Source organism: Salmo salar, chromosome ssa15 (assembly GCF_905237065.1).
Source record: "Salmo salar chromosome ssa15, Ssal_v3.1, whole genome shotgun sequence".
Taxonomy (NCBI): Eukaryota; Metazoa; Chordata; class Actinopteri; order Salmoniformes; family Salmonidae; genus Salmo; species Salmo salar.
Genome location: NC_059456.1, coordinates 29,944,095 through 29,960,671, shown reverse-complemented (window position 1 = coordinate 29,960,671; position 16,577 = coordinate 29,944,095). Strand labels below are relative to the sequence as shown.

Sequence of the window (16,577 nt, the reverse complement as noted above, 5' to 3'; positions counted from 1 at the left end):
TACTCACCAAACTCAGATTTACTATAAGAAAAATTGGATTACCTTTGCTGTTCTTCGTCAGAATGCACTCCCAGGACTTCTACTTCAACAACAAATGTTGGTTTGGTTCCAAATAATCCATAGTTATATCCAAATAGCGGCGTTTTGTTCGTGCGTTCAAGACACTATCCGAAGGATAACGAAGGGTGACGCGCGGACGCGTATCGTGACAAAAAAATTCAAAATATTCCATTACCGTACTTCGAAGCATGTCAAACGCTGTTTAAAATAAATTTTTATGCGATTTTTCTCGTAAAATAGCGATAATATTCCGACCGGGAGTCGTTGTTTTCGTTCAAAGACTGAAAAAATAAAATGGACTCTTCACGTGCATGCGCACACCCGTCTCATTGTTTTCAGATCGACCACTTACCAAATGCGCTACTGTTTTTCAGCCAGTAACTGCAGAGTCATCATTCAACGTTCTGGCGCCTTCTGAGAGCCTATGGGAGCCTTAGAAAGTGTCACGTTACAGCAGAGATCCTCTGTTTTGGATAGAGATGACAAAGAAGGCCAAGAAATGGTCAGACAGGGTACTTCCTGTACAGAATCTTCTCAGGTTTTGGCCTGCCATTTGAGTTCTGTTATACTCACAGACACCATTCAAACAGTTTTAGAAACTTTGGAGTGTTTCCTATCCAAAGCTACTAATTATATGCATATTCTAGTTTCTGGGCAGGAGTAATAACCAGATTAAATCGGGTACGTTTTTATCCGGCCGTGAAAATACTGCCCCCTATCCATAACAAGTTAAGTCTTTACTAAAGACTCATCTCTTCAGTGGGTCCTATGATTGAGTGTAGTCTGGCCCAGGAGTGTGAAGGTGAACGGAAAGGCTCTGGAGCAACGAACCGCCCTTGCTGTCTCTGCCTGGCCGGTTCCCCTCTCTCCACTGGGATTCTCTGCCTCTAACCCTATTACAGGGGCTGAGTCACTGGCTTATTGGTGTTCTTCCATGCCGTCATTAGGAGGGGTGCGTCACTTGAGTGGGTTGAGTAACTGACTTGGTCTTCCTGTCTGGGTTGGCGCCCCCCCTTGGGTTGTGCCGTGGCGGAGATCTTTGTGGGCTATACTCGGCCTTGTCTCAGGATGGTAAGTTGGTGGTTGAAGATATCCCTCTAGTGGTGTGGGGGCTGTGCTTTGGCAAAGTGTCTGGGGTTATATCCTGCCTGTTTGGCCCTGTCCGGGGGTATCGTCGGATGGGGCCACAGTGTCTCCTGACCCCTCCTGTCTCAGTCTCCAGTATTTATGCTGCAGTAGTTTATGTGTCGGGGGCTAGGGTCAGTCTGTTATATCTGGAGTATTTCTCCTGTCTTATCCAGTGTGCTGTGTGAATTTAAGTATGCTCTCTCTAATTCTCTCTTTCTCTCTCTCGGAGGACCTGAGCCCTAGGACCATGCCTCAGGACTACCTGACATGATGACTCCTTGCTGTCCCCAGTCCACCTGGCCGTGCTGCTGCTCCAGTTTCAACTGTTCTGCCTGCGGCTATGCAACCCTGACCTGTTCACCGGACGTGTTACCTGTCCCAGACCTGCTGTTTTCAACTCTCTAGAGACAGCAGGAGCAGTAGAGATACTCTCAATGATCGGCTATGAAAAGCCAACTGACATTTACTCTTGAGGTGCTGACTTGTTACACCCTCGACAACTGTGAATATTATTATTTGACCATGCTGGTAATTTATGAACATTTGAACATCTTGGCCATGTGCTGTTATAATCTCCACCCGGCACAGCCAGAAGAGGACTGGCCACCCCTCATAGCCTGGTTCCTCTCTAGGTTTCTTCCTAGGTTTTGGCCTTTCTAGGGAGTTTTTCCTAGCCACCGTGCTTCTACACCTGCATTGCTTGCTGTTTGGGGTTTTAGGCTGGGTTTCTGTACAGCACTTTGAGATATCAGCTGATGTAAGAACGGCTATATAAATACATGTGATTTGATTTGATTTGATTTGAAACAGGTTATGGGGCTGGCAGGATTCCACAAAGATCCACAGGTCTTGTCAGTGACTCTTCACTAAGAGGCTAGTACAATCAGTCTTCACAAGCAGTTTTAATTCTCACTGTATCTCAATGGCACAGCACACAGGCGAAAGCACAATTAACTAGTGTAAAAAGAGTCACAGGCAAAGTGTACACAATACTACAAAGCATGAATATACATTTAGCAAACCCTCAAATTTTGCCTGCGAATGAACACAGTATCAAAACACAAGAATGACCTTAATGGTGGTCTCTAAGACCACACAGCTTCCTAACAAATTGAAGTCAAGATTACAGATGGCAAGAAATGCACTGCCATTGTTATGTTCCTAGCCAGTAGGTGGCGACATGCACACTCAATTGTGCGAACAGCAATATATTGTAGAAGAAGAAGGAGATGGCGCATTTAAGCCCTGAACGATGCCTGACAGGTAGCTCTGTTTCCCACGCTGCGTGTCGCCCCCAAGACCACAGCCAATCACATTCAAGGAACATAGCAGCTAACTTGGCTAGTCTTGTGAGCTAGCTAGTTAACTAGGTGGTCTTGCTGCCTATGGTATCTAGGCAGAATCCTGACTAATCAGCCTCTGAAGCTGATCAATATCTAAGGCTGAAATTGAATCTGATCAGCCTATCGGGAATGGAGCTCACTCATTCTGTAAATGTAAATATTATCCACAAAACATGAACTTTCTCTTATAATTATACACAAATCAGTTATGCAAGCTAACAACCAGCACAGATAACAAGCTAGTTTGCTAACAAGACTACATAGCTAACTAGTTAGCTCGTCTGCTTACAAGACTATCCGAGTTAGCTACAGTGTTACTTGCATGCGATTTGCTGTGGTCTTGGGGGCTGCACGCAGCGTAGGAGACAGAGCTGCATGTCGGGCATTGTTCAGGGCTTAAATGCCCACGAGCATGGGTGTGTAGGGCAGGCTAAACATCCGAGAATACAAAGAAAGAGGCACCATGGCCGAAATATCTCTGTATCTCACCAACGTGAATGTGTCTTTGGGCCAAACGATGGACGTAGAGAAGGTAGGCTCGGCAGGTCAAGATTATGAAAAGTGTTTATTATCGGTCCTTTATAATCGATGTTTTCAGACCAGCTAGCTAGCGTTAGCTATTTAACGTTACTACAATTCAGGGCATCTATGTTTTCGTGCCTGTCATCGTCTCATGCTGACACTTAAAACGTAGGCCATACTACGAGTAGGCCTATGTAAAATTCGGACATTGATGCACATAGAAATGGTTGATTATCTAATTGTATGTAAGCAGCAGCCTGTCATCAACAAGCTGTGTGTGTGTGTGTGTGTGTGTGTGTGTGTGTGTGTCTCCCAGAGCCCCAGCACAGGGAAGGACTTTGAGAGTGTCGAGCTGGGAGACCTGGAGAAGGGGGATCAGAAAGAAGAGAAAGCCCCACGAAGGATCATCCATTTCTCTAGCGGAGAAACAATGGAAGAGTACAGTACAGACGAGGAGGAGGGGGAGGACAAGGAACCAGAGAAGAAGGACCTACTGTCCCCCCCTGTCGATGCGGTGAGGGTGTGTAGTGTGTTAAATAGAAGTGTGTGTGTACGTGTTTTTAGTTTGTGTATTTTACTGAAATGTATGAATAACGTCTGTACTTCCTATAATATGTGTTCCAAAACCTGGTATTAACCCATGTTTGTGTGTGTCAGAACAAGCTGACCTGGGGCCCGTACTTCTGGTTCCATATGTGGAGAGCAGCTACCTCCACTGTTTCAGGTGGGTGCCTGACATGAGACAATATGTATTATAAACCTCTAGGGTTGATGGCCTTCTCCTGCCGTACATTACCTTGATACTGCTTTGAATACTATGCTTTTGGTAAAACTCCAGAATGTGTATTTCAGCTTGTGACTACCTCGGGGAGAGGATGGCCTCGCTCTTTGGAATCACATCGGCCAAATACCAGTACGCCATCGACGAGTATTACAGGATGAGGAAAGAGGTATGTACACAACAAGCAGATGAGGGCTTACGTCTTGAAAGGGATGCCTAACGTGCATAGAATTATAGAAGGGCATAGATGCTTTGCATGTGTCTAGAAGAGTGTTGTAGTAACAGTAACCTAATCCCCAGGCTCAATTGCTACTGCATATAGAGCCTGGAAACACTGTGCAACAAGTGGGAATTGAAAGGGTGGGAGAGAGAGCCTGCTGCAGCTGTATCAGCTGGGACTTTGAAAAATGCAGAAAAAAATGTTAATGAAACGAAATGTTCTATCACAGCGACCACATTATTTTTGGGAAGCCACGTTATTTTTGAGTTCAGGCATGTAAAGTTTATATGTGTACTTTTTCTAAAATGCATACTACACTGCTCAAAAAAATAAAGGGAACACTTAAACAACACAATGTAACTCCAAGTCAATCACGCTTCTGTGAAATCAAACTGTCCACTTAGGAAGCAACACTGATTGACAATACATTTCACATGCTGTTGTGCAAATGGAATAGACAACAGGTGGAAATTATAGGCAATTAGCAAGACACCCCCAATAAAGGAGTGGTTCTGCAGGTGGTGACCACAGACCACTTCTCAGTTCCTATGCTTCCTGGCTGATGTTTTGGTCACTTTTGAATGCTAGCGGTGCTTTCACTCTAGTGGTAGCATGAGACGGAGTCTACAACCCACACAAGTGGCTCAGGTAGTGCAGCTCATCCAGGATGGCACATCAATGCGAGCTGTGGCAAGAAGGTTTGCTGTGTCTGTCAGCGTAGTGTCCAGAGCATGGAGGCTCTACCAGGAGACAGGCCAGTACATCAGGAGATGTGGAGGAGGCCGTAGGAGGGCAACAACCCAGCAGCAGGACCGCTACCTCCGTCTTTGTGCAAGGAGGAGCACTGCCAGAGCCCTGCAAAATGACCTCCAGCAGGCCACAAATGTGCATGTGTCTGCTCAAACGGTCAGAAACAGACTCCATGAGGGTGGTATGAGGGCCCGACGTCCACAGGTGGGGGTTGTGCTTACAGCCCAACACCGTGCCGGACGTTTGGCATTTGCCAGAGAACACCAGGATTGGCAAATTCGCCACTGGCGCCCTGTGCTCTTCACAGATGAAAGCAGGTTCACACTGAGCACATGTGACAGTCTGGAGACGCCGTGGAGAACGTTCTGCTGCCTGCAACATCCTCCAGCATGACCGGTTTGGCGGTGGGTCAGTCATGGTGTGGGGTGGCATTTCTTTGGGGGGGCCGCACAGCCCTCCATGTGCTCGCCAGAGGTAGCCTGACTGCCATTAGGTACCGAGATGAGATCCTCAGACCCCTTGTGATATGCTGGTGCGGTTGGCCCTGTGTTCCTCCTAATGCAAGACAATGCTAGACCTCATGTGGCTGGAGTGGGTCAGCAGTTCCTGCAAGAGGAAGGCATTGATGCTATGGACTGGCCCACCCGTTCCCCAGACCTGAATCCAATTGAGCACATCTGGGACATCATGTCTCGCTCCATCCACCAACGCCACGTTGCACCACAGACTGTCCAGGAGTTGGCGGATGCTTTAGTCCAGGTCTGGGAGGAGATCCCTCAGGAGACCATCCGCCACCTCATCAGGAGCATGCCCAGGCGTTGTAGGGAGGTCATACAGGCACGTGGAGGCCACACACACTACTGAGCCTCATTTAGCCTTTTTTTAAGGACATTACATCAAAGTTGGATCAGCCTGTAGTGTGGTTTTCCACTTTAATTTTGAGTGTGACTCCAAATCCAGACCTCCATGGGTTGATCAATTGGATTTCCATTGATTATTTTTGTGTGATTTTTGTTGTCAGCACATTCAACTATGTAAAGAAATCTATTTAATAAGATATTTCATTCAGATCTAGAATGTGTTATTTTAGTGTTCACTTTATTTTTTTGAGCAGTGTATTTCCCAAACTCACTTCCTTGTTTAGCCTAAATCACTTGCACTGCTCGCACTTGGAAATCCAGAGGGGAGTTAAGGGTAATGCTGGATGGTGATAGACTGCGAGCTCAGCCAATTAAAACCAGCAGTTGTTTCTTCCAATCCTGCCGTGGACTTCCAGTCAAGTCCCATTCATTTACATTTAAGTCATTTAGCAGACGCTCTTATCCAGAGCGACTTACAAATTGGTGCATTCACCTTATGATATCCAGTGGAACAACCACTTTACAATAGTGCCTCTAAATCTTTTAAGGGGAGGGGGTTAGAAGGATTACTTTATCCTATCCTAGGTATTCCTTAAAGAGGTGGGGTTTCGGGTGTCTCCGGAAGGTGGTGATTGACTCCGCTGTCCTGGCGTCGTGAGGGAGCTTGTTCCACCATAGGGGTGCCAGAGCAGCGAACTGTTTTGACTGGGCTGAGCGGGAACTGCTTCCGCAGAGGTAGGGGGGCCAGCAGGCCAGAGGTGGATGAACGCAGTGCCCTTGTTTGGGTGTAGGGCCTGATCAGAGCCTGAAGGTACGGAGTTGCCGTTCCCCTCACAGCTCCGTAGGCAAGCACCATGGTCTTGTAGTGGATGCGAGCTTCAACTGGAAGCCAGTGGAGAGAGCGGAGGAGCGGGGTGACGTGAGAGAACTTGGGAAGGTTGAACACCAGACGGGCTGCGGCGTTCTGGATGAGTTGTAGGGGTTTAATGGCACAGGCAGGGAGCCCAGCCAACAGCGAGTTGCAGTAATCCAGACGGGAGATGACAAGTGCCTGGATTAGGACCTGCGCCGCTTCCTGTGTGAGGCAGGGTCGTACTCTGCGAATGTTGTAGAGCATGAACCTACAGGATCGGGTCACCGCCTTGATGTTAGTGGAGAACGACAGGGTGTTGTCCAGGGTCACGCCAAGGTTCTTAGCACTCTGGGAGGAGGACACAATGGAGTTGTCAACCGTGATGGCGAGATCATGGAACGGGCAGTTCTTCCCCGGGAGGAAGAGCAGCTCCGTCTTGCCGAGGTTCAGCTTGAGGTGGTGATCCGTCATCCACACTGATATGGAAATCAGACGTCTCGACAGAGAGGGCCGGATGGTGGGCGTGATTACAGTAGTCTCATTATTTCTATGAGCACTGCAGTAACTTCTATTGAGAAGTTTGTGGTCATGCGCATATCCTTAAAAACAGGTGCTGGGCTAATAAAGAATACTAGTAGAGAACAAGAAGGCCCGCACATTCTTTAAGCTCTCAATTCACCACTTTATTGACTACGTTTCAAACTGAAACAGATCTTTGCCAGGTCAAAAACACTCCAGTAACTTCCTCTACGACAGTGGTATTCAAAGTTGGTGTTTCCACCCGGGGGAATTGCAATGGGGTAAAAAAAATATATATATATATTAGTATTTTTATGTTGGGGGGGGGGGGGGGGGGGGTAAATATTAAGAGTACAGATTATTGTATGGGGACAATATACAGCACATTTGAAAAGTATTCAGACCCCTTGACTTTTTCCACATTTTGTTACTTTACAGCCTTATTCTAAAATGTGTATTTATTTTATTTCAACGTTATTTAACCAGGTAGGCAAGTAGAAAAATAAGTCTATATACAATGTGAGCAAATGAGGTGAGATAAGGGAGGTAAAGGCAAAACAAGGCCATGGTGGCAAAATAAATGCAATATAGCAAGTAAAACACTGGAATGGTAGATTTGTAGTAGAAGAAAGTGCAAAGTAGAAATAAATAATGGGGTGCAAAGGAGCAAAATAAATAAATGCAGTAGGAGAAGAGGTAGTTGTTTGGGCTAAATTATAGATGGGCTATGTGCAGTGATCTGTGAGCTGCTCTGACAGCTGGTGCTTAAAGCTAGTGAGGGAGATAAGCGTTTCCAGTTTCAGAGATTTTTCTAGTTCATTCCAGTCATTGGAAGGAGAGACGGCCAAAGGAGGAATTGGCTTTTGGGGTGACCAGAGAGATATACCTGCTGGAGCGCGTGCTACAGGTGGGTGCTGCTATGGTGACCAGTGAGCGGAGATAAGGGGGGACTTTACCTAGCAGGGTCTTGTAGATGACCTGGAGCCAGTGGGTTTGGCAACGATTATGAAGCGAAGGCCAGCCAACGAGAGCGTACAGGTCGCAGTGGTGGGTAGTATATGGGGCTTTGGTGACAAAACGGATGGCACTGTGATAGACTGCATCCAGTTTGTTGAGTAGGGTATTGGAGGCTATTTTGTAAATGACATCGCCGAAGTCGAGGATCGGTAGGATGGTCAGTTTTACGAGGGTATGTTTGGCAGCATGAGTGAAGGATGCTTTGTTGCGAAGTAGGAAGCCAATTCTAGATTTAACTTTGGATTGGAGATGTTTGATGTGAGTCTGGAAGGAGAGTTTACAGTCTAACCAGACACCTAGGTATTTGTAGTTGTCCACATATTCTAACTCAGAACCGTCCAGAGTAGTGATGCTGGACAGGTGGTTAGGTGCAGGCAGCGATCGGTTGAAGAGCATGCATTTAGTTTTTCTTGTATTTAGGAGCAGTTGGAGGCCACGGAAGGAGAGTTGTATGGCATTGAAGCTCGTCTGGAGGGTAGTTAACACAGTGTCCAAAGAAGGGCCAGAAGTATACAGAATGGTGTCGTCTGTGTAGAGGTGGATCAGAGACTCACCAGCAGCAAGAGCGACATCATTGACGTATACAGAGAAAAGAGTTGGCCCAAGAATTGAACCCTGTGGCACCCCCATAGAGACTGCCAGAGGTCCGGACAACAGGCCCTCCGATTTGACACACTGAACTCTATCAGAGAAGTAGTTGGTGAACCAGGCGATGCAATCATTTGAGAAATCAAGGCTATTGAGTCTGCCAATGAGGATGTGGTGATTGACAGAGTCTAAAGCTTTGGCCAGGTCAATGAATACGGCAGCACAGTATTGTTTCTTATCGATGGCGGTTACGATATCGTTTAGGACCTTGAGCGTGGCTGAGGTGCACCCATGACCAGCTCTGAAACCAGATTGCATAGCGGAGAAGGTGCGGTGGGATTCGAAATGGTTGGTAATCTGTTTGTTGACTTGGCTTTCGAAGACCTTAGAAAGGCAGGGTAGGATGGATATAGGTCTGTAGCAATTTGGGTCAAGAGTGTCCCCTCCTTTGAAGAGGGGGATGACAGCAGCTGCTTTCCAATCTATGGGAATCTCAGACGACACGAGAGGTTGAACAGGCTAGTAATAGGGGTTGCAATAATTTCGGCAGATAATTTTAGAAAGGGTCCAAATTGTCTAGCCCGGCTGATTTGTAGGGGTCCAGATTTTGCAGGTCTTTCAGAACATCAGCTGAATGGATTTGGGAGAAGGAGAAATGGGGAAGGCTTGGGCGAGTAGCTGTGGGGGATGCAGTGCTGTTGACTGCAGTAGGGGTAGCCAGGTGGAAAGCATGGCCAGCCGTAGAAAAAATGCTTATTGAAATTCTCAATTATACTGGGTTTATCGGTGGTGACAGAGTTTCCTATCCTCAATGCAGTTGGGAGGAGGTGTTCTTATTTAGTGGATGAATTAAATCGTTTTTTTTTACCTCATCAATCTACACATAATACCCCATAATGACAAAAAAAATAGAAAAATAAATTTTTCGTAAGTATTCAGACCCTTTACTCAGTACTTTGTTGAAACACCTTTGGCAGTGATTACAACCTCGAGTCTTCTTGGGTATGACGCTACAAGCTTGGCACACCTGTATTTGGAGAGTTTCTCCCATTCTTCTCTGCAGATCCTCTCAAGAGATCCTCTCAAGCTCTGTCAGGTAGAATGTGGAGCATCGCTGGACAGCTATTTTCTGGTCTTTCCAGAGATGTTCGCTCGGGTTCAAGTCCAGGCTCTGGCTGGGCCATTCAAGGACATTCAGAGACTTGTCCCAAAGCCACTCCTGCGTTGTCTTGGCTGTGTGCTTAGGGTTGTTGTCATGTTGGAAGATGAACCTTCACCCCAGTCTAAGGTCCTGAGCGCTCTGGAGCAGGTTTTCATCGAGGATCTCTGTACTTTGCTCTGTTCATCTTTCCCTCGATCCTGACTAGTCTCCCAGTCCCTGCTGCTGAAAAACATCCCCACAGCATGATGCTGCCACCACCATGCTTCACCATAGGGATGGTGCCAGGTTTCCTCTTGGCATTGAGGCCAACGAGTTCAATCTTGGTTTCATCAGACAAGAGAATCATGTTTCTCATGGTCTGAGAGTCCTTTACGTGCCATTTGGCAACCTCCAAGCAGGCTGTCATGTGCCTTTTACTGAGGAGTGGCTTCTGTCTGGCCACTCTACTATAAAGGCCTGATTTGTGGAGTGCTACAGATATGGTTGTCCTTCTGGAAGGTTCTCCCATCTCGACAGAGAAACTCTGGAGCTCTGTCAGTGACCATCGGGTTCTTGGTCACCTCCCTGACCAAGGCCATTCTCCCCCGGTTGCTCAGTTTGGCCGGGTGGCCAGCTATAGGAAGAGTCTTGGTGGTTCTAAACTTCTTCCATTTAAGAATGCAGGAGACCACTGTGTTTTTGGACCTTCAATGCTGCAGACATTTTTTGGTACCCTTCCCCAGATCTGTGCCTCGACACAATTGTGTCTCGGAGCTCTACAGACAATTCCTTTGAAAAGAAATGGGGGTCCCCGCTGAAAAAGTTTGAATACCACTGCTCTGCGAGTATCACAGGATGAGGTAAGAGGTAGGCCTCTATACAGTTGTTGAAATCATTATGAGATTACAAGTCTCACGTTGATCACACCACATCTGGCCGGGGTTTAGGTTATGAGATCACTAAGACGGAGCCACATTCACTTGAAATGGATGCCTAAAGGATGGTTCACATGTTTGTGTTTATGAGCATTCCATTAACAACTTCTTGTATTTTCTTCGCAGAAGGAGGAGGAAGATGAGGACAACCGGTTATCAGAGGAGACGGAGCAATACTTTGTTGAGAATCAGGACGAGGAGATCCATGGACCAATGACGGATCAGCCAGAGGGAACCGCTACCACCCCCCACTCCACGGACACCTATCAGGTTGAGAAAGAGGCCAAGGCCACGCCTACTGCCATCAGGGTCCCAGCCATTGTCACGACAACAACTTAACTGACTTCTGGAGAGATGATTATGTGTTGTCCATGTTTGTTTTGTTTTAATTTGTCAAGGAGGTGGAGGCGCTCTGGGGTCTGTCTCTGATAGTGCTGAACGATTAACTGAAATTTAGTGTGCACATTGCACAGTTTCTCTAGAGGTAAATCAGATCCAGACTGAACTGTGCGATGTAGTACGGCGTTGTAGTTTCCAACAGGCCAATATTCTACATAGTTTAGCGTGTAAAACTTGGTAATTAACTATAATACCCATAATCCATTGCGCATCTTCTTGTCCGGTCTGTTTCTTTTACTGCTTCTACAGAAGAGAGAAGATTGTGAGGTGATATAGAGAGCAGCTGTTGCTTCGCGAGGTATCTCTACCTGAAAATACATGATCTAAGTGATTGATATTGGTAGGAATCACTTGGTATTCAGCCGTCAAAAGTATGCCTTATTTACTTTTTAAGAACTACTTAAATAGTGATTTTTGTCAGGCAGCAGCTCTATAGACATGATGACTTGGATTTGAATATAAATTAATCAAATAAAACAAATGTAATATGCACAACAACTGAAATGATTTGATTAAAGTAATGTGAATAAATGATGGTTAATAAGTGTAATGGGCAGTCACTACCATCATGGGACTTTTATTAATAGTTTTATTCTGTGTTCTTACGGCATTCAACCCTCATAATGCATATTGCGTTTAATGTTTGCAAAAATGATTGAAACCGAAATTGAAAACCATGATTCTTTTTTAATTATCGAACCAAAACAGAACCGACCTCAAAAAACCACTAATCGCTCAGCACTACTCTCTGAGCTCACATTTGGTTTTGGATATGAAGGAGCCATCTATAAACCTGGGAGTCAGATCTGCTACTGTTTTAGCCCACGCCTCTGTCATGCCATTAATACCAGACTACAAAGAACTATGACAACAGCAAAGGACAATGACAGAGAAGTTTGAGTCGGTTGAAGCAGAAGCTGATCCGACTACCAGGGCTAGCCTTCAGTGGGCAGTGCCACTGTCCTTTCTGTAGTCCTATAGTACAGGCACAGTGTGGTATGGTAGTAGGACTGTGTCGTTTAACTATGTGTCTCCAGTGGCCTTACCCCTAACTGGAGGCTGGTCCTAACATTCCAACCTCGTGTCTATCTATCTATCTGGTGCCTCTGAAGGGCTGTTTTTTCTAGCCTAAACCACAGAGCCAAGTAGTAGCCTAAACCTTAATGCACTCGAACACAGGAAGCCTTCCTCCTTTATACACTACTACTAGCATGTCACTCACTTTGTTTTAATTTAGACAACATTTGTTTAAATACTTGGTTGAGCACTGACCTAAACATGGTGTGTTGTTTCCCTGTGTAGCATTACTGGCTTGTGGTCACTTGGTGACTTGTAATTTGGTACATCTTTTCAGGCTATGGGTGTAGCTGAGAGTTTGTAAAGGGAGTATAATCTGTCATCTTTGTTTTTACTAGTCCATTGGCCTAATGCACAGTTGCCCTTGTTGTAAAGGAACATTTATGTTAAACATTTTTTTTGATATTCACATATTTATTATTATTTTTGTATTTTCTGAGCACTTTTTTACAACCTACTTTATGTAACAACACCTTGATAAACTGTTAATAAATATACTTAACTATGCTTTAACTACAGTATTTGTTCATCTGTCTGTCATGTTGGCCAGTTAGCTAGGATCTGTGGTGGATTCTCTCTGGCTCATGTGGTGTGTCTGTGAGTGAGTGACACATGATTGTCTTTTGTCTTTATTGGTTAACAAAGACTTCTGTGTCCTTTTCTAGAACTGCTTGAGGTGACATTCTGTTGGCTAACCTCCCAATGCAGCCAATCCTAGGTCAGGTCAGTGTGTGGGCTTCTCTCTCTAGTCCAGAATGACCTCTCTGTCAACATTAAGAGAGAGCCAATCCATACACCGTGACCTGCTGATCTCCATTCACTTCCCATAGAACATATAGTGTCTCAGGAGAATGTAGGAGTGATTTCTCTATGGATCATAATAGCCAAAAGTAACCGTATATTTACTTTATACACCATATTGGCAATTCAACTGTTTTAGGCTAAGCTTATTCATACTTTGTTATGGCACTGTAGTTCTGGGTGGTTGTACCAGGGTGAGACAGACAGTTCATCGTTACTCAGCATTGCGTAGCGTATGGGGGTCTGTGCCATGAAAGCATCCAGCCAAACTACACAAGGACAGCCTTATACTGCAAACAAACCCTCAGTCATCCCACTGTCCAGTCAGCACGGCCGGACACAGTAACACTCACGGACAGTTCACTACGGCAACAAAAGAAGCTATAGACAGACAGAGTGGCACTCCTACACCAGACTGAAACTGGCAGTGGATCATGATGTATTTTGGGGTTTAGATGATATGTTAGAGTAACAGCTCTGTAACTATTGGGTGACCAACCGAGCCTGGTTATACACTGTCATTCCACTAGAAATTCTAATCTACATTACATTTTACATTTACATTAAATGTACATTACTTTACATTGATCAAAGACACACATATTCCACTAGAGGGTGCTATTGTACAATTATAAAGGAGGCTGAGGAGTTACTGTGAGACAACGAATAGAGCTCGCCATCTTGTAGTTCTAAAAACCAGAAATGAGTTACCTCTGGTTTGTTCAGCCATTGCTATGGGGGTAATGAATGGGGAAAAAAATGGAGTTTTGGGATAAACGCCAAAAATAAGTTCTGAGGTTAACGGGTTTAGGATCATATCAGTCAGTTAACATGACCTCTATGAATTATGAAGCCTTTGTGCTTCATGTGCTTGTTTTGATTACACAAATACTTCACAATTCACAAAACGTGATAGCTGAGGAAGATTATCTCATAGAACAATACGTATAAAATATTCTAAGCCTGTTGGAAGTCTGTTTGGTTTGTCAGTTGTGTGTGAAGAGAAGAGATCCTCTTATTCCCTGGCCTGAGCTTGGCAGACATTGATAAACACAGCAGTCATCTGGGACAGTGTGTGTGATAATGTGTGTGATTAAGAAGGGAAAATCCAGATTAACGCCACAATGCCATTTCTTGTGTGTGTACGTGTATGTTTGCATGCATGCGTCAAATATTTGCTTATACTTTTATATCTCAAATATTTACATATATCTCAGTCTGGGAACAACACGTGTATCTTGCTCATTTCCCTCATCCAGCCATTGTACCTTAGCCTGGTCCCACTGTATGGCATGACAACTCCAGTATAAAGGAATTGGCTGCAGCACATACAGTAGTATAGGACCAGACGAATGGTACCTGGCTGGTTGAGTCTGTCAGACAAGGCCTGACAACTTTGCTAAAGCGGAAACACACAGTCGCCCAGGTTCTAGCTCTCATAGCTGATGTAACTACATCCTCTAGTTCCAGATGGCACAGTAATCACTAGAGCAGACTCTTTAATAGGAGGGCATAGCAGAGTTGAACAGCTACCTGCTTAGCCAACCAGCCCAGCCAGACACCCACTGAGTTGAGAGATGAGAATAGCAGCAGCCATCCCCCTCTCTGCCTCCTCCACAGTGGGCCTCTGCTGCGGTCAGCCGAGCCTCTTATTTTGGCCCTACTGTCAGTCAGAGGAGAAGGGGATTTCCACAGTCGTGTGTGTGTGTGTGTGTGTGTGTGTGTGTGTGTGTGTGTGTGTGTGTGGTGTGTGTGCATGTCTGTCTGTCTGTGTGTACGTGCGTGAATGCTTCCTTATAAGGTTACTAACAGCCTGACTAAAACCGTGGTCTCCTCTTCTTCCCTGTCTCTCCTGGGGCAAAACAAAACAGAATAAGAATACTACAAGCCTGGAATGCATGGCATGGAAGTCTTGGAGCTGAGGAACACCCTTCAAGAACATTTTATCACATTCCTATAGACTAAATGGAGGAAAGGGACAACATGCATGTTAGTGGGTATTGCACAGTTTCATGCAAAATGTTATTGTGTCCAACTTTTCAACTTTGCATGTTACATTCTAGTCATAATCTGAAGTTTATTGCATTGAATTGTATACTTTGCATACTGCTAGGAGAAGACTGGTCTTTCAGTAACATGAGGCACATTCCATACGTTGATCCAATAAAAACAGCATAAAGTAGCAACCTAAACAGCATGGTAGTATTTCTTTAATAGTTCTTATGACTTCAAATGATTTTTAATGGCATCAAAGGCAAAATGAAATGGGGATTATTTTAGATCCTTAATGAGTACCATATAGGCTGGTTTTTTGTTGTCGTGCGAGCAGGCTGTTTTGTAATAGGTCAATGTTGCTTGTCTGGTCAGACTTGCTAAGTGCGTTCTTCAGTAGCGTTAATGGCACAGTCTGTATAGTTCACTTCACACACACAACCCTGGTCTGGAAAGTCCCCGACACCACTGATCTGCACTGCCTCCTTTCTGCACAGCCTACACACAGCAGCAGGGCTGCTAACATACTGTAGGTGCCACCATAGCTGACACATAATATGCAACCATGCATTCACAAACTATACTGACCTGCAGCAAATGTCCATTAAACCAGAAACCAATTATAAAGCCCTGGCTAACACTGTTTCTCATCAGACATGGCAGAGAAATTCTAAGTGTGTGCCCTATTCCCTATATAGTGCACTACTTTTGACCAGAGCCCTATGGGTGTCATGAATAGCGTACCATTTGGGATGCACACTCTGCAGTGTGTAATGAGAAACACTACTTCACCAATTCACAGAGCGAGGTGCCAAATGACCGTTGTTGACCTCTAGTAGGACATTTACTTCCTGATTTGGCCACCGCAGATCTCTCTGAAATCCCCCAGACTTTCCCTCCACCACCTTTCATCCTTTATACCAGCTTGCAGCAGATAATGTGCTTCGCAGACTGAGACTGAGACTGACTCCCATGCATCTGCCAATTGCTCTGAGTCTGCAATTGGTGGCCTGGCTAGGAGTAGGGCTTGAGCTGGTGTTGGCTCTGCCTCTGTCTGTGTGTAGTAGGATTGGCCAAGGGCTGGTACTGGCTCTGTTAATGTCCAGCTAAAGTGATTTTCCAGATTCAGAGCAGGGCAGAGCGGAGGCCAATAGCACTACTATACCGTGGAGAAGGATGGGGGTTCTGGGTAGTTCTGGGCCAGCTGTATGTAGTACAAATAGACCAGATGCACATCTGTGATAGTTTGAAGTTGAACAGGGGGAATTCCTCTCTGTGCCGCCACACGTTGTTTAGTATAATGATTCCCTGAAGAAGTCAGAACAAAGGGAGGTGCTCGCTTTCCCCCGTTAATCATTCATCTCCCCATCCTTCCCCCAATTCTATGCATCTCTCCTCGCTTCCTCACAGATAGACAGCGAGACAGATAAACAGATGGACAGACGGAGGCGCGGGACCAAGGCCTTTGTGTTGGGAGGTTGAAAGGGCCAGATATAAAAGCACCAGTCAATGTAAATATACTGCATCTGAGGGAGATACAAGCTCTGTCTTCAGCTTCAGAGGTATAAAGTGCAATACCCTAAGGTCTTAC

At 45.4% G+C, this 16,577-nt stretch overlaps 1 protein-coding gene across 3 annotated transcripts; it reads left to right on the top strand.

The window, feature by feature from the left end:
• The first annotated feature begins 2,530 nt into the window (after nucleotides 1-2,530).
• Nucleotides 2,531-12,706, top strand: LOC106571224 (protein FAM177A1). 3 transcript variants are annotated; one of them, XM_014144018.2, is made up of 5 exons: nucleotides 2,531-2,684; nucleotides 3,370-3,573; nucleotides 3,711-3,777; nucleotides 3,906-4,003; nucleotides 10,844-12,706. In XM_014144018.2, the coding sequence occupies exons 1-5, from the start codon at nucleotides 2,661-2,663 to the stop codon at nucleotides 11,054-11,056; spliced, it is 606 nt and encodes a 201-aa protein (XP_013999493.1). In that variant the 5' UTR covers nucleotides 2,531-2,660; the 3' UTR covers nucleotides 11,057-12,706. The 3 variants fall into 3 exon arrangements, with proteins under 3 accessions (XP_013999493.1, XP_013999492.1, XP_013999491.1); XM_014144017.2 differs by lacking the exon at nucleotides 2,531-2,684 and adding an exon at nucleotides 2,802-3,063 and having other exon boundaries at nucleotides 3,370-3,567; XM_014144016.2 differs by lacking the exon at nucleotides 2,531-2,684 and adding an exon at nucleotides 2,815-3,063.
• The last annotated feature ends 3,871 nt before the right edge of the window (nucleotides 12,707-16,577 follow it).

What these genes read in the sequence shown, in the direction of transcription:
- LOC106571224 (XM_014144016.2), top strand. Translation starts at nt 2,995, where the DNA reads ATGGCCGAAATATCTCTGTATCTCACCAACGTGAATGTGTCTTTGGGC. An exon ending in AAACGATGGACGTAGAGAAG is followed by an intron (nt 3,064 to 3,369) that starts GTAGGCTCGGCA and finishes TGTGTCTCCCAG; the next exon opens with AGCCCCAGCACAGGGAAGGA. An exon ending in CCCCTGTCGATGCGGTGAGG is followed by an intron (nt 3,574 to 3,710) that starts GTGTGTAGTGTG and finishes TGTGTGTGTCAG; the next exon opens with AACAAGCTGACCTGGGGCCC.